Below are 17,500 nucleotides of genomic sequence, written 5' to 3'. Positions count from 1 at the left end.
ATTTTCTGTCGGTGGGACCTGCCGACAGGGAGCCTGGACACGGTGGTTTATTTTGAAAATTCGCCGGATATACTATGCCATTCGTGTGAGGATTTCCTGTTCCTGTCCTGCCGATTGACTGACCGGCCGGCGGGCCGTCACTAATGAACGCACCGGGGCAGGTGACCGGTTATGATTCGGAAGGACGTGCCACTGTCACCGGTCTGGCCCGGGCACGCTGAAAACCGGTCACTGGCTAGGCAATCAGTCCATACCCTCTTGAAGTACCCTCTAGCACAGCTTCCGGTGACGTCACGTAATGAGCAGCTGCAGAAGTACAGTGCTCCGTCAGATAAGTTGTAAAAGTGACTCTTAAAAGTGTGAGAAGTCGCTAACAGACATAAGACAACACCACTCCTGCTGAACGATATCGACGGTGAGACAAAGGAATGCTGGTGAACCAGAAGCTTCGAAAGAAAAAGACAAACGAAGACCACCGAGTACGGCTACTGCTAATGCTCGCGTGAACGCCAACAGGACTAGCAACAAGGCTAAGCCCGAACTGGACATTCTGGAAGAGTTGAGAGGGAAAACTAGGATGGACGTAACAACACAAAGGTGTCCCTTGAACGACAAGAGCAACCTGTTGTGGACTTAAACTTTAAATCGTTGAACAAGAACAACAACTTTGAAAAATGGAAGAGAGACTGAGCACGGTTGACGATGTAGCTGCGCAGCACAGTGTGCCATTACGGTACCTGATCAACAGAGACCTGGATTTGCCAGCAAAGTGTGAAGACGTCCAAAACAGAACAACGAGCAACGGGAGAATCTTTCACATCCCAGAGGGAAGCGAAGGTAAAGAGAGTGGGGTTTGTGAAGAAGCTGCTACTTCATGTGCTTAAACTGTCCCCAGACATGGAGAGCAGAGGGGGCACGCAGATGCCCAGGCAGCCAGCAGCCTCGTATGAAGTCTTTCAATTTAAACATTTTTCAAACTATAAAGAATGAGAGTTAATCGGTAGAACCCCAAATAACATTGAGGACATTTTTTTATTCATATTGGAGAAAAACTATTTTCGACTAAGAAGCTATAAAAGCCTTTTTAATGATAATTCATGAAATTTCAAGAATGTAGAGGAAAAGGGAGCAATTGGAAATTCGAAGTCTAAAAATACTAAAACTAGACGTCACCTTGGAACCTCTGTTTTTGTTGGGATTCGTAACCTGAGAATTAAGTGATACGGAGGAGAGATTTATTTCACCAGTGCTTATTTGTATTATTTTGTATTTCTGTCTGTCGGTGTTTGCCTCTGTACTGTTCTTTTTATGTTTATTCATTTGATTAATGTCGGTTTTTTTTTTTAAGTTTTCATTTTGAGTTATTGATCTGTTGAATAGATTTTTATGTATAATTTTTTTTTAAGTATGTACATAAACTCTTCTGTATGTATTTTTTCTGTAAAGTCTATTTTTGTGAAGTCATGTCAGGGAATGTTTGTTTTTTTTTATAAAATGATAAGTCAAAGTATAAAATAAAAGAATTAATTATTTTAAAACTGAAAACAACAATTCTGCTGAAGCCAACTTTTTTTTTTTTAATGTTTTTGCTGTTTACACCCCCCCCCCCCCCCCCCCCCCCATTGGTGCCTGGGAAACCTGAACTACCTCATCTGGAAAGGAAAATTTTTCAACTAAACTGCTAACACGGCGAAAGAAAATAATATTCTGTGTCTACATACAGCCACGCAAATTCCAACTGGCTACTTCTGTCAGAAAGATGAAGGGTGGAACTCAAGTTTACCGCTGTTTAATTTCTCCTTGTGTGTTTATGAATGAGAAGTCAATGATGTTGTGTGTTATTCTGCATCGCCTGAATTTGCACTATGATAAATAAGAAAACTTTGGATGTGTCTCAGGACGATTGATGAGTTCCATCACTTAATGCTACCCTGTAGACTTGAGCAGTCTACAGGGTAGCATTAAGCTCGCGCATCTGCTGTAAACAGTGCTGCAAGGTTAACATGTAGTCGAAATATGTCTTCACCTGAAAACACAAGAAACAAGCTTTGGTATAATCATAACTGGTGTATCCATAGAAAGGAACAATTGCTGGAAAGAATATTTTTTAAAATGTAGTTTTTAAAGCAGAGCTATGGTGTTGAACAACACCTAAAGAGAGACAGAAGATGAGTTTTACATTTGGAGCAGGAAGCTTAAAGGAGCTCATCAACATGTGCCCCAGTGTTTTCATAGCATGTTGCTGTTTGTTTTTTTTCCTCGCCCTCAGCTTAATTCCATGATATTGCATCTCCAAACAGCGAGGCCCTGTGGCTGAGTTCCTGCTGCTCCCCTCCAGACTGAACAGTATTCCGATGCGGCTTCGCTCTTTCCCTGCAGGGAGATTTTCCATCCATCAAATATGCTACAGCAACAAATAATAAGCAGCAAGTGTTGTGTTGCTGCAACGTAGCTGGAAGCTGGAGCAAAAATATCCCCCTACTGTCATGACTTCTATGAGAACACAGTTGATATTAAATATAAAAAGCATGCTGCTGACCCAGTTCTGGATTTGGTTGTTGGAAGCACTTTTACATTATTTTATCAGACATATGAAAAGCAGAGTCTCGGGGACAAAGTGGAGGAAGCAGGCTTACTGCGGGTGAGGTGAGGGAGGAACGTGGGAGTTCTTTCAGCTACAGGGGAGAGCTCCTTCCCCACGGGACTCTGTGTCCGATGGAGGACCGGGTGGATTGGGGAGGAGAGAGGTGGAGCTGAGGATACAGAGTGATGGTTGAGGAAAGGGTGTTGCAGACAAATTTACGTTTAGAAACGGGTCTGATTGTTGCTATATTTCAACAAAATATTGCTAAAAATGTACGATGCCTTTGTTTGTCTTCTTGATACAAAAAATACCAAATAAACCAAGACGGTTCCGACTTATGTGGAAAAACTGTTTACCAGGTCTTTCAGTAGACTGCTGTGTGGAGCAGGGTTTGGCTGAGGGGGAGGAGCTGATGGCTGACACACCCGCAACTCGACTCAGACCAGGAGAGGAGCAGGAGGAGGGGGTGGGACTCGACAGGGAGCTACGCCACCTGGAGACTGAGGATGGAGTGGGTTTAGGAGGAGAGAAGGAAGGTAAACATTTAAACCTGTACCTTGTATGTAAAATACCTGATGACTAAGAGACTTTACATGATCATCCCCAGAGCCAGACAACATTTAGGACCCGCCACTCTTTGCTGCATCAGGGAGCTGAGACTTATGCTAGTTAGCTCAGCACAACGATCGATAGTGGGTAGAAAGTCAGAACTAGATCAGGATGTTGGCTTGTCCAGCAGTCATCTTCTTCATCCTTTTTACAAAGTCAGCCATGATTGATAGCAGCAGTCACTCTTCTCGTCGTCAACTACTGACAGTATTTCTGGTTATGTGTGAGATTCTGAAATTAAAAAAAAGGTCTCATTTTAAACTGTCGTTTCATAGTGAATGTTGCACAGAGCTGTAGTTCTACTCATGCAGACTCACTCAGAGAAAAGCATTCATGATGGCTTTTGAGGGTGGCATGCAAACACTTCCTACCCACTATCATTCATTGTGCTAAGCTAAGTAGCTTGGGTTTCAGCTCCCTCATGCAGCACAGAGGAGTAAGTTTCTCTGTCCCCTCTAATGATTTGGAAAATGTGGCTGGTTTTCTGCAAAAGACACTCAAACTATTTTTTGCAGAAGGAGCTGAATTCAGGTAGCTCAAAAGTTGAAACTGGCCTCAGTGCTGAGGAGTACAAAGACAAATGGTGGGCGATGACCTCATCAGTCCTGTGTCTGTCACCAGCAGCCCGCTTCAGCAGCTCCACACGTGCTCAACACAAAGCTGCATTGAGCACAACAGAGCCGCTCACACACTGCTGCTGTACCGAGTGCAGAGTGCCTCAGACAAACCTCCGTTTCTATTCATAGACGGGGAGAAGAAGTAGTGCTGGCACCTGTGATGTGAGCTCAGGAACAAAGGTGGAAAAAATGTGCTGCGTCTCTTATGTGTGAGTGCATGTGTGTTATTGAAGATCCAGGATTCCTCTCTCACCTGTCAATGCGAATATAAACCCCTTCCCTATGAAGCGGGTGTGTTCCTTTCATGTAAACGGTTTCTATGGCAACAGCTCTCCATTTCTCTGTACTCAACCTCAGGCAGGAGAGCGATGGCGGGCCAAGCTGGTGGGAGGATTCCTCTGCGGCTTTTAGCGGAGGAGCATTAGCATGTAGAGTGCAGGCCGCCTCCTGCCTCTGATGCAACAAGCTGCACAGCTGCTGCAACTTCAGAGGACAGCAGCCTGTCAGACGTCCACTTCCGTGACCCAGATAAGCTGGTGAGGCATGACACACGGGGATGCTCCCAGCCGCAGGTGTGCATCAGCCAGTATTTCAGTCGCACAGCTAGTCCCTTTTGATTTTGCATGCCTGAATTCAACCCTGGACAAATCTCTTGTTATTGTATCGGATCGCCCCCGATATTTTAGTGCAAGAGCAAAGACTTTTTACTGCAAAACTTTCATCAATAGTGTATATGTCACTCAACCTGGGGACTCGTAATCAGTACCAGATATTGATACTAGACTGGAAATGTAGGACAGGCCTCTCTTAACGCCTTCTGTACGAGCTGGAAGCTTTTCACACGATTCAGGTTTTCTGTCCGTTTAGTCAAGGATGACCTGAACAGATGTGGTGGTCAAAGGTCGAGGTCACCGAGACAGGGACTCATTGCCGAGTCATACAAACAACACGATCCATCTGTATTCCCTTCTGCAATTGGCTTTCATTAAACACGCTAAATAGATTTTTTTTTTTTTACAGCTCAAAGTAACCATGGCTTCACTTCTGTCTGGACAGTTGACTTTTCCTGTGCTACATCCCTTCTTCTTTCAGTGCAACTTCCTCAGTGATGCGTCATGCAATTAAATGATACCGGCAGTCATTGTAAACATGCAGATCAGGTGACCAAGGTCTGATCAGCTTAATACGATGAGGTGGGACAGATTAGCTCCACTGAGCTGCCAAGCTCAGTTAGTCACACCAACCTGCCCATTGAAGGAAGAGGACAGGAAGGGTCAAAACACAACAACCTCAGTACAAGTGCAGGATTAGTTTAGTCAGCCAAGCACGTCACAGTGAAACAACTTATCAGATGAAACTCTGGATTCTGTGAGTTTAGTGACAACTCTTAGATGGCCAGATTACACCAAAAACATTGAAGGCTTTTTTTTTCCCCAACCAGGTGTATCATCATCAAGCACAGGCATATTTTGGGGGAGCAAAATGTTCAATTCGGCAAAAATATTGATGAAACAGTAAATTTCATAAATTGAAATTTTTAATTTTCATACCCCTGCCGTGAAAGTAGCGTGATCAACAGCATTCGTTTTGTTTTAAACGTTAGCAGGGGGACTGGAAAAGTTGTGGATGGATGTTGACAACATCTTGTCAGAGAGGGGGGAAAAAAAAAAAAAATCAGTTTGATTTTGGAAATGGATCTGGATCCGATGATGTCACAAAACTGAGGGAAACTGTTTTAAAGTTGTTTATTACGCCGCACCATACTTGCCAAAAGTAGCCGCCGGCAATCTGTCTGCCACTTTAGAGAATTACATCAGGTTTGGTGCCAGCCTGTGGATCGATGAGAAACCATTTGGCAGTTCTTTGTGTTAGTGAGTCAGCTCCCGACTTTATGGTGAGACACCTAAAGCTGTCAGTTTTAAATAGACTGCCGGCAGGAAGCACGGGGCAAACTAATCTGTGGTCCTGACAGTCAATCTATCAGTGTCCGTCTCAACGTTTACTTGAGCAGAAAAACAAAAAGGGGCAGGACACATCTTCTAAATGCTTAGAAACAAAGTTAAGAAATGTAGGAAGTAGAACAAATAGGGAAACAGTGTTCAAATGTATCTGATAAATAGGGAAAATTCAACACATCCCTGAGGCGGCAGGTAAGCAGGGCTGCTAATATGGCCCAGACTGGCCTCTGCCAATAACGAGAGGTGGAAATATCACAAGCACATCTGTGATTTATTGTATTTCTTGTGTATTATTCTTCTGTTGATCCAGGTTGTGTTGGAGGACTTAAAATATGCAGACAGTTTGCACTTATAGTTCCGCATTCTATTTTCTCCTCATTGTTTTTTCAAATTTCAATTACAGTAGCATGTGTATGTTCTTTTTATTTGGGTTTATTTTTGCATATCTCAGTGTACATCAATTTTAAGCCTGATACTACGAGAATACTTCCAACGTCTGCGTCCAGATCTATTCAGCGGTGATATATTTTGACGCCTTAGACTTGCTATGAAGCCGAAGATGTGATATCCAAGCGATGATGGCTCAAGCACAAACAGCCTTTCATCTCTCACCTTGTTCCAGACGGAGGGACAGCGAACGCCTCACAGCCTCCACCTCAGATTTGGGACCGTCCAGAACCTGCCGGCACCACTGCAGAGGTGTGAGGGAGTTATCTGAAGACTCTCTGGCTTTTGAGGACACGTACAACCTGGAGAGAGATGATGTACACACATTAGTGTTTAGACTTTGTATCTTGTGGCTAATACAGGTAGGTTTAACAGTCTTTCTCCACACAGATCAGACTTCAATCCTGTCTTTGTTCCACCAACTCATCACCTCTCGACTCAGACAAATCTCGCCCTCTGTCTGGAAGGAGATGTTAAACTTGTAAGATATCAGAAGAATGACTCTGTTCAAGTGGACCGGACCAGATTGTTCTGACAGCCCTGAACTCTCTTTCATGGATTTTGCTCGGCATGCAGCATGGCGGGAGCTGAATTATTGATTAAACCTTCAGGTGGAAGTCTGACCTGAAGGGGACAGAAAACACACAACTCAGGTACTATTCCTTGAGGCAGAAGGGGGGGACAGCACTCCACGTGAATCCACACATCCTCTTGTCTCTTCTTATACCTAAAAATCGAGTGAATTTACAGGAAAGTAATGAGCAAATTGATCTTTTGCAGGCCATTCATCAAGTTAAAGACGACGATTTGACCCAAATCTGGCTTTTCCCCATTTCTAGCCATGAATTCAATATTGACAAGACGCAGGCCATGTGGGCTGGAGTCACTTTTACTCATTCAGTTAATTAATGAACACAATCAGCGATTTGACCATGAGTATGTTGAAAGGCAGCAGATGCATCGTCTTATGGTTACTGTGTTGAGAAAGCAGGGTGCCCGAGTGGCACGAAGAGCTTATGTTCCCCGGCTTCCTCGTTAACTTCCAGGGTGTCAGGCTTTGTTCCGGTCCAGTAGTAGGCCTTGAAATTTCACTCAAACAGGCAGAAAATATAAATGAATTGCTAATAATTCATTATATGCGAGACTACAGACAGCAACAAATGGTTAAAATGGCAGCCGAGCTGGACAATTACCATGTTTCATCGGACTCCTCTGAGAAGCATAGAGAGTCCAAGTCCAGAATCTCTAGCTCATCCAAGTCCGACCGCTCGGATCTGTCCTCCCCCGCAGCGATGTCTCCATCCCCGGCGGTGTGAGGTTGGAAATACTCGAAAGGTTCCTCCGATGGTACGAAGAAGCCCAAGGACGTCTGACACAGTAGGGTTGGAAGCGGGCTGGGAAGGCGGTATCCCCCGGCGCTCCCGAGGACGCACGCCGGCGACGGAGGCAACACATGCGGCCCGCCGGCGCAGCCACTCGCCCGGGTCCGCAGTTGCTCATTCTGCCGCTCCAGCTTCAGCACCAGCTCCTGCAGCTTCTTCACCTCCAGCTCTGCAGTCAGGCTGTTGCTATTGCAATCCACCTCCGGCATGATCGCGGGGTTCAGTACCGCTGCCTCCATTGGATCTTAACGCCTACAATGATGATGTGGCCCTCCTCCAGCGTGGATCGGCTCCGTCACCCTCAGAGTGACTTCTCTATTCTTATAGCAGTAGTAATCTGTCTAGAGCGCTTGTCTGGACGGCTGCATGACTCCACCCTCTCAAAGTACACACACCCACACACACCAGCCTCCACCCGCCGCCCCAACTGCCGTGGCTGCTCTCAGGTATGCACCTGACGTCGTCCTAACTGTCACATGGAAATCCTGCATAAGATTTTAAAGTGTTAATGTTCCACATTTACACGTCGGCCTATTTTGTTTCAGGCAAAGTGTGAAATCGGCCAGTTAGCAAATGGTGACGGTAAAATTAGTAAAGGTACACCTGGCCAACATTTATGCGCATTTGGCGACATCTAGTGGTTGCAGTTGGTTATACTCTAATTTGAGCTGTTTATTTTGGTTCGTCTTGAGTCGTGTCACTAAGTACACACACACACACACATATATATATATATGTATGTACATATGTGTATATATATGTATGTATGTATATATGTGTATATATATGTATGTATATATGTGTATATATATGTGTGTTTGAGTGTGTATGTATATATGTGTATATATATATATATATATATATATATATACATACACACATATATTTTACTGAAAAGGTTGCTGCAATCAGCAACCAGTTCTCTGAGCCTGACCAGTCCAGTCAGCACCAAACTGCCACTGCTGCTTCACTCTTCTCCTTTGCTCCTCTGAGCGAAGATGAGGTCTCCAGACTTCTCCTGAGCTCAAAACCTACAACTTGTCCTCTCGATCCAATACCCACCAGCATCCTGCAGACCATTTTGCCCACTATCAAACCTGCAGTCACACACATTGTCAATACCTCCCTGGAAACTGCCATTTTTCCTGCTACTTTTAAGCAGGCCCGTGTCAGCCCACTGCTCAAAAAGCCTAATCTCAACCCCGCCAAGGTTGAAAACTCCAGGCCAGTATCACTTCTGCCATTCCTGTCAAAAATACTGGAGCGCTCAGTATTTAACCAGGTCTCTGAACATCTGCGGAACAACAACCTACTTAACTCTTTTCAGTCTGGCTTCAGGTGTGACCACTCCACTGAGACTGCACTCCTGTCAGTCACGGAGTCACTGAGACGAGCTCGACCTGCTGGTCAGTGCTCTGTCCTACTTCTGCTGGACCTGTCCGCTGCCTTCGACACTGTGAACCATCGCATTCTCCTCTCCACACTCTCTGAGCTCGGCATATCTGGTTCTGCCTTGTTGTGGTTCAAGTCCTACCTCACAGGCAGATCCTTCAGAGTGTCATGGCGAGGAAAGGTGTCTAGGTCACATGGCCTATCGACTGGGGTTCCTCAGGGGTCAGTGCTTGGTCCCCTTCTCTTCTCTCTGTACACCACCTCACTTGGTGCAGTGATCCGCTCCCATGGCTTCTGCTACCACTGTTATGCTGACGACACTCAGCTTCTCCTCTCTTTTCCAGCTGATGACAGAACGGTCTCAGATCGTATATCAGCATGTCTGGCTGATATCTCCACATGGACGAAGGAACGCCACCTTCAACTGAATCTCTCTAAGACTGAACTCATGGTCTTTCCAGCTTGTCCATCTGTTCAGCCTCAGGTCACTGTCCAACTTGACTCGAGCCTACTTGTGCCCACAAACTCAGCCAGAAACCTGGGTGTCATGATTGATGACCAGCTGACCTTTAAGGTTCATGTGGCCTCAGTTTCTCGGTCTTGCCGTTATGCCCTCTACAACATCAGGAAGATCAGACCCTTCCTGACCCAACAGACCACACAGATTCTGGTTCAGGCTCTTGTCATCTCACGCATTGACTACTGCAACTCTCTTCTGGCAGGCCTCCCTGCATGCTCATTCAAGCCTCTGCAGATGATCCAGAATGCTGGTTTCTCTTCACTGGCTTCCAGTGGCAGCCAGGATCAAATTCAAGGCACTTCTCTTGGCTTACAAAACAATCACAAGAACGGCTCCAGCCTACCTGGAATCCCTGATCCAGGTCTACTCTCCTTCTCGCCCACTACGCTCTGCATGCCAAAGACGCCTGGTGCTTCCAGCCCAGCGCTGCTCCAAATCTCTAGCCAGACTCTTCTCTTCTGTCGTTCCCAAATGGTGGAACGAACTACCGAACTCCGTGCGTTCTGCTGAGTCCCTTTCTACTTTTAAGAGACAATTGAAGACTCAATTGTTCAGAGAGCACCGAGGCACTTAACCTGACTCTGCTCCTCTTTGTCCTGTGGGGTAGAATCAGTCAGAGGGTCCAAGACCCAGCACTTAGTGATTATGTAGCACTAACTGTGTTGTGTGATGTTGTATGTTTGTCAAAAAAAAAAAGGGGGGGGGGGCGACACTTCTTCTGCCACTAGATGGCAGTACCTGTGACCAAATCACAACTGAAGCACTTTTGCGCTTCCTACGGGTTTTTCCTTAAGTCTGAATTCTTGCTTGTGTTGTACGTCGCTTTGGACAAAAGCGTCTGCTAAATGAAATTGTAGAATATATATAAATGAAAAAACTGATTTTCTACAGAAACAGAAAACATCAGGAAGTTGAAAGTGTAATCTGTTGGTCAGTTTTTAGTTTTTACAACATAGTTGTTGCAGTGCCTACAAGAATAGCTTTAATAATAACAAGCACTGTACATCAAGTCATACAAGTAAATGTAAGTAAACTTGAGTTCTTGTCTTTGTAGGTGCTTTGCTTGAACAGATGAGGGCGCTCTCAAAAGTCAGGCATATCTCAATACTGTGTATCTCCACCCATACATTTCCCAATTATAGTCTAAAAATCTCAATTTGATTTCCTCTCTAAACGTTAGAATGATGTGTGGGCACAAGGTTCTGTTAAACACAATAACTTGCTACAATCACTACACATCAGCAAATGTAGACCAGGTGGGCCTTTGCCTCTTTTAATCATCCGTAAACAAATGGTTGATTTAAACCAAAGCTGACAAATATGTGATTTTAAAAGATTTCTAGTGTTACACTCCTGCAAGTTTTCAATGTGGTCATGTGGATTAAAGCAGGAATATCAGTCCAGCTGTTTGGGGGGGTTTAAGTGTGTGTGTGTTTGTGTGGAGCAAGAAAGAGAGGGTGATGTCAATGAGTGGGTGGTGCAGAGGTGTTGCAGACTCAAGGAGAGGGTTAAATGTGAGAAACAGTGTTCCACATACCTTGTAGTTCTGGTGGCGAAGTGGTGTTAGGCTTTGCGCTGCACTGAATTGGGCCAAAAGCAAAGAGCCATGGGATCAATTACATCTGTGGGAGTTCATTTTGAGAAATCGTCGCTCAAAGGCGAGGGTGAATTGGGAGAAATAGTGTTCCATAAGCCTTGTGGTTCTGGTGGCGAAGTGGTGTTAGGCTTTGCGCAGGTCTGACGCTGTTCGAAAACAAGAAGTGACGGGCTCGATTCCGTCTCCGGGAGTATGTTTTGTGATGCTGTTGCCCAAAGGAGAGGATTAAATGTGACTAACTAAGACATCAAAGTGCAAAGTGGAGTCGGTAGCGAAGTGGTGTTAGGGTTTGTGTGGAGTGGGGATGTGCCACAGACAAGAGGTGGTGAGATCAATCCCATGTCTTGCAATGTGTTTTGAGCTGCCATCATCCAAAGTAGAGGGTCAAATGTGAGAAATGTAGTTGCCCAGTTACAAAGGCACCCTGGTACAATGGTTAAGCCAAGTGACTTGTGAACGGAAATTGTTGGTTCAAATCGTGGCCAGGACAAGAAGGCGGAGCTACGGCGACTAGAGAAAGATGGCGGAGCTACGGCGACTGGAGAGAGATGGCGGGACTGGCGCGAGCAGGTGGAGCTACGGCGACTAGAGAAAGATGGCGGAGCTACGGCGACTGGAGAGAGATGGCGGGACTGGCGCGAGCAGGCGGAGCTATGGCGACTGGAGAGAGATGGCGGGACTGGCGTGAGCAGGCGGAGCTACGGCGACTGGAGCTGAAAATCACAATGAAATTCAACAATACGGCAAGGGGGATGTAATCATTCCCCCCAGGGTACAGTAAGGAGGGAGAGTTTCCCCCCCGAGGGTACAGTAGGAAGGGAGTTTTCCCCCCCAACTGTCTTAGATAAGTAGTAGTTTTAGTAGTAGTACTAAGTCAGTAGGTAGAAGTTGTGGTAGGTAGAAGTTGTGTTCAGTAGACAGAAGTTAGAAACAAAAATGTCATTTGACCAGAGTAATCACTCTGTTCTCCCTCATCACACAACTGAGATGGTACCACGTGTATGTAGATTTCCAAACTGAACACCTACACAAGTGAATTCACCTTAAGTATCTGAAAACTCTTGTTGAAGTCTTTAGTTCAAAGGACAACCTACCATTGCTCCTGCTCCCTCCATTCCCAAATACATAACTACAAAGCAGCATTAGAAATGTAGAAATCTTTGTAGATAGATCTGATCTCTTGCCACATTACAGTCCTTGAGCAGGAACCTACTGCTTGTATGTATATATATATATACACACGTATATATATATATATACATACATACAGTAGGTTCCTACTCATATATATACACACACAATACATATATACTAGCAAAAATTGCAGGGGGGATGATTACATCCCCCTACTATCCTGGCGTCCTGGCTCCCCCTAGCCGTAGCTTTGTTGTTGAATTTCATTGTGACAGTGGTTTTCAGTTCTGCATGCTGTAGCGCCATCTTCCGGTTACATATCAGAGGTACATCCGTGCCAACTTGTCCTGGTGTGGAATCGAGCTGCCCATCTTCCGTGCTCGAGTCAGTTGGTTTAACCAGTGGACCAGGGTGTCTGCATGTTTAGATAACTTCATTTCTCACATTTAACCCTGTCCTTTGGGCGACGCCATCTCAAAACTAAGTCCCAGAGACGGAATCGATCCCGTCAGTTCTGGTCTTCGGTCAGGTTCTGATCTGTGCAACACCGAACACCACTTCGCCAGCAGAACCACAAGGCTCATGGAACACTATTTCTCAGATTTAACCCTCTCCTTTGGTCGACAGCTTCTCAAAATCCACTCTGACACCCAGGATCAAACCCACAACCTCAAGTGGAGTTCCAGTTTCTGAGAGCTCAGATGGTGCTGTTCTCTTTCCTTCATGTTTCAAAACTTGTCCAAATGATCTCAAGTTATAAGATGATAATGATTTAATACATCTTTATTTTCAATTCGTCAGGTCTTCTCCCAGAAGAAACCTGCGTCTTAACCTCCTCAAGCTAATGAGAAAGCTGGAATTTTCTGAATCAATCTTGTTGCACTTCATTCAAATTGAGCTGCTCAGACAGTTTTATTGGAGGATACACCACTGGTTGCTCATTGTTGCAGGTCTCCCATCTTATTGAAATGTTGAGATGCGTCAAATATAAAACGTGTTTGGTTTCTTGTTGCATCTTGTCACGTGATTCTCTTTGTCCGCAGGGGGAATTCTGGTCGGCAACTGATCGTCTTCATCCATTTTCAGCAAGCGCTCGCTCTCATTGTCGCTGGAGACTTACAGAGGCAAAAGAGAACACTTCCTCAAGAGCTCAGGTATAAATGAATGGAGATTGTCATCGATGGTTAATTGGTTCTATCCACCAGTTTTATGCAGAGTGGCCAAAACAGTTATGACATCAACTCAGTTCTTATATGGCTTTTCCTACGACGGTTGTGGACACCTGCATCAGACCCCCTCCGCTTGGTCTGACGGGATGTTCTGGTCCCCTTCTGTCTATTAGAGGGTGCGACTTTGAGAAAAAATGTCACAGAGACAGGATTGAACCTACAAGCTCAACAATTCTGAGCGGCAGATAAACAGTTGAGCTACTAGGCAACGACAGATTTATGGAGATTTACATCTTGACATTCTCCCCTCAAATGATCGGAAGGACAATTCCTTAAGATTTTGGTGTAAATCTCTGAAGCTACACTAACGAGAAATCTCCATTGAGATGTTAATTTCTGGTCTTTAACGCTGGACCCTCGCCTTTCGGAGAACCACAGTGAATAACCACCAGTTTCTATTCACGAGAAAATGTCTTGTTTCTCAAAAATGTGAAGCGATAAAAATTCAGTCACACAAGGGATTAAAACCTCTCACTTGTATTTCTTATTCTAGCAGCTTATCTCAGCGAGCCACTGAGTCTGACTATGTCTGCCGGTCTCCATCACTGTTCTCAGGCCCAAGAGTTGCAGATTCAGTACTTCATCTTTGTGTAGGACCTGACCACAGAGGTCAAGGTTAGAATCAGGTTGAAGGAGCTAGGAAATGATTACATCAATGAAAGTTCTCACTAAGATATAAGTACAAGGATGTATGTCTGTGATTATCAAAACCTCAGGATGCCAAATAATAAAAGTACAAATACCTCCAAAAAACCAGTCCTTCAGTGAATGTAAGTAGATTCCCCCTGTCAGACAGATAAACGTCTTTTAAAGTAAAGAAATCACATTTTTTCTGGGAAAAACTTAATTTATTCACAATTAATACATTTCACTTTCCTTTACTTGTGCTAGACCTCCACCTGGCGGCTGAGGGGACACATTGCAGCTTAAGTCAGCTGTTTGATCCTCCAGGATGGCAAACAAGTCATTTAACCTCAAGAGGCTGAGCACGATGAGGTGGGATCTTCCTCAGCGTTTCTTCCAGGTGTATTTCCTTCGTGCTCCCTCCTGACCGGGCTTCTTCCTCTCCCTCACTCTGGGGTCAGCGGTCAACAGACCAGCTTGGAAGGAAAAACAAACAAATGCAAATTATGGTGATCATGTGATGATTAATAACAGACATTAAGACCAAGAAGGAACAATTTTAATTGAAAACACAAATTGATATTTTTATCCTCCTCAACAAAACTTAAAAAAAAAAAAAAATTAGCTTGAATTTCAGGGTTAAGTCAAGATTAATTTTATATTTGTGCGAAATTATTTTGGTAAAAGAATTTCAAAAATACAACAAGATCCCACTTTCCTTACAGCCCAATGCCCAGAATCACCACACCTCGAAAATACGTGTCTGAATTCACAAAATTAAATATGACTTTTTTTAATCTATCTTTGCTACCTTGTCTCATGCTTTCCAATTCTGTCTCAGGCAGGAAGCTGACTAAAGCTCTCGAGATGGCAAGCCGCAGGGCCCCCGCCTGGCTGGACCGCCCACCACCACTCACAGTGCCCTCCACGTCATAGCGTCCCAATCTGTCCGTGAACTGAAACGGGAACATCAGCTGCTCTCTGGGAAGGGATGAAAGAAAGAAGCACATGAAAGGGCTGAGCAAGAGTGGGAGTGTTTGTGAACAGATCAACGGCGGCAGCGGCGTTAATTTGATGTCTGTGAGTACTGTGCTTTCTTCTTCTATCTCCCCACCAAGTATTAAAGAGAAGCACCTGACTCAGCAGAAAGAAAAAAAAAACGCTGGCTGAATGTCATGCTGCTGCTGACAAAGTCAATTGTCACATCTCTGCTCCAATTACAGGCCGCCGTAACACCACGGGACGACACCAGCTCCGGACACACACACACACAGTCACTCAAGTGTGTAATTAACTTACACATAGATAAAAAAATAGGCAATGCAATGAGGAGTGAAAAAGCTGCTTTTTCTCTTTCTTTTCTTAGCAGGTTTGGTGCCAAACATGTTGTGCATTTTAAGGGGAGGAGTATCAGGTGAATGAAGAACGTGATGTGGGCGGGGACACCACCTACCTGTCTTGAAGTACGGAGAAATGGCAGAGATAGTCCTTGCCGTTGATAATGATGCGTCCAGAGCCGCCGTCTCGCAGGACCACAGACGAACTGGAAGACTTCCTCTTACCTGAGAGGCAAAACACACAACAACACACCCAATTACGTATATCAATATATACACATGTAAAACTGAATACAGCTTCGCTGGCTGACGCAAGTGTAATGTGTATATATGTCAATATGCATCTATAGGTAATTGTGCGTACATATGTATAAATGTCTGAATACACAAACATACATGTAAGTCTATTCGTAATTCACATATGTTAGTGTACTGGTATATACACATACAAAACAATATACTTATGTATTTATCCATAAATAAATGTATCAACATTATATGTATACACACACATATTGTATACCTTCAGACATGGATACATATGTTAACACATAAATATATGAATATTTAAAATATATAAACTCAGGTGCACAGACACATTTATAGATACACAAATACAAGTACATCTATACATAAATACACATATGAATATGTTTCTGTATATACATTCACTTATATAGAAAAATTAACACACCAATATGGACACACACAAATATAGGTGTATATATAGGTACGTATGTATGTGTGTATGCATGTAGTACATATGTATGTATGTGTGTATATGTATGTAGGCGTATGAATGTATATACATGTATGTATGTATATACCTGTATGTATGTAGGTATATACAGGTATGCATGTATGTAGGTATATACACGTATATATGTAGATAGGTATGTATGTAGGAACATACATGTATGTAGGTTGGTGGGTAGGTCGGGAGGTAGGTATGTAGCCAGGTAGGTATGTATGGAGGTATACACATGTATGTAAGGTAGGTATACAAATGTATGTAGGGAGGAATATACTTATATATAGGTATGTATGTAGGTATTTACATGTATATAGGTATGTATGGAGGTATATACATGTATGTATGTAGGTATACACATGTATGTAGGAAGGTATACACATGTATGTATGTAGGAATATACTTGTATATAGGTATGTATGTACATACGTGTATAAAGGAATGTATGTATGTAGGTAGATATATACATGTAGGTAGGTAAATACATACATGTATGTAGGTACACACATGTATGTAGGTATATACTTGTATATAGGTATTATTAAGGTAAATACATTTATATAGGTAGGTGTGTATGTACATGTATGTATGTATATACATGTATGTATGTATATACCTGTGTGTATGTAAGTATATACATGTATGTAGGTATGTATGTATGTAAATACATACATGTAGGTATGTATGTATGTATGTATAAACATGTACGTATGTAGGTACATGTACGTATGTATACACATGTATGTAGGTAGGTATACAAATGTATGTAGGGAGGAATATACTTGTATATAGGTATGTATGAAGGTATTTACATGTATAAAGGTATGTATGTATGTTGGTGTGTATGTATATAGGCATATACATGTATGTAGGTATATATGTAGGTATATACATGTATGTGTGTATATACACACGTATGTATGTATATACATGTATGTATGTAGGTATGTATGTAGGTATATACTTGTATATAGGTATGTATGTAGGTAAATACATGCATGTATGTATGTAGGTAAATACATTTATATAGGTAGGTGTGTATGTAGGTATATACATGTACGTAGGTATGTATGTATGTAGGTATATACTTGTACATAGGTATGTATGTAGGTAAATACATGCATGTATGTATATACATACATGTATATACATGTATGCATGTATATACATACATGTATATACATGTATGCATGTATGTATATATGTATGTATACATATACATACATATATACACATATATACGTATATGTTTATATGTAGGTATATATGTATATATATACACACACATACGTATATATATACATCCATATATATGTGTA

The 17,500-nt window shown here is 43.2% G+C and overlaps 2 protein-coding genes and 2 long non-coding RNA genes across 12 annotated transcripts in view; 2 read left to right on the top strand and 2 right to left on the bottom strand.

The window, feature by feature from the left end:
- LOC147272787 (SLAIN motif-containing protein 1-like) overlaps positions 1–7,939 on the bottom strand; it is a 13,778-nt gene extending 5,839 nt beyond the window's left edge. For 2 of the 3 annotated variants that reach the window (XM_086201406.1, XM_086201395.1), the window contains exons 1-4: positions 7,409–7,939; positions 6,381–6,517; positions 2,941–3,084; positions 2,637–2,753 (exon numbers count right to left, since the gene is read on the bottom strand). In XM_086201406.1, the coding sequence (XP_086057532.1) occupies positions 2,637–2,753; positions 2,941–3,084; positions 6,381–6,517; positions 7,409–7,836 (826 nt within the window). In that variant the 5' untranslated portion in view covers positions 7,837–7,939. The remainder of the gene's footprint in view (positions 1–2,636; positions 2,754–2,940; positions 3,085–6,380; positions 6,518–7,408) is intronic. The other variant, XM_086201414.1, reaches the window with a different exon arrangement.
- Positions 1–14,494, top strand: part of LOC147272786 (uncharacterized) — a 32,212-nt gene extending 17,718 nt beyond the window's left edge. For 4 of the 7 annotated variants that reach the window (XR_015112397.1, XR_015112392.1, XR_015112393.1 and 1 more), the window contains 6 exons: positions 2,944–3,120; positions 4,168–4,346; positions 6,391–6,532; positions 6,606–6,868; positions 13,284–13,394; positions 14,361–14,494. This is a non-coding gene — a long non-coding RNA (uncharacterized LOC147272786). Of the gene's footprint in view, positions 1–2,943; positions 3,121–4,167; positions 4,347–6,390; positions 6,533–6,605; positions 8,044–13,283; positions 13,395–14,360 lie in introns of all 7 variants that reach the window. The other 3 variants (XR_015112398.1, XR_015112394.1, XR_015112396.1) reach the window with 3 other exon arrangements.
- The window catches only part of mrps9 (mitochondrial ribosomal protein S9), a 12,274-nt gene continuing 9,088 nt past the window's right edge, over positions 14,315–17,500 (bottom strand). The window contains exons 9-11 of the mRNA XM_086201428.1: positions 15,547–15,655; positions 14,905–15,074; positions 14,315–14,569 (exon numbers count right to left, since the gene is read on the bottom strand). Of these exons, the coding sequence (XP_086057554.1) occupies positions 14,478–14,569; positions 14,905–15,074; positions 15,547–15,655 (371 nt within the window). The 3' untranslated portion in view covers positions 14,315–14,477. The remainder of the gene's footprint in view (positions 14,570–14,904; positions 15,075–15,546; positions 15,656–17,500) is intronic.
- On the top strand, positions 14,531–17,199 carry LOC147272785 (uncharacterized). The gene is made up of 3 exons (XR_015112402.1): positions 14,531–15,173; positions 15,317–15,375; positions 15,460–17,199. It is a non-coding gene; the product is annotated as an uncharacterized LOC147272785 (long non-coding RNA).

The sequence above is a fragment of the Aulostomus chinensis genome, chromosome 1, assembly GCF_037954235.1.
Source record: "Aulostomus chinensis isolate RoL2024-O1b breed Wild chromosome 1, RoL_Achi_v1.0, whole genome shotgun sequence".
Lineage (NCBI taxonomy): Eukaryota > Metazoa > Chordata > Actinopteri > Syngnathiformes > Aulostomidae > Aulostomus > Aulostomus chinensis.
Note: the sequence above shows the minus strand (reverse complement) of the source record. Positions and strands in the feature narration are given on the sequence as shown.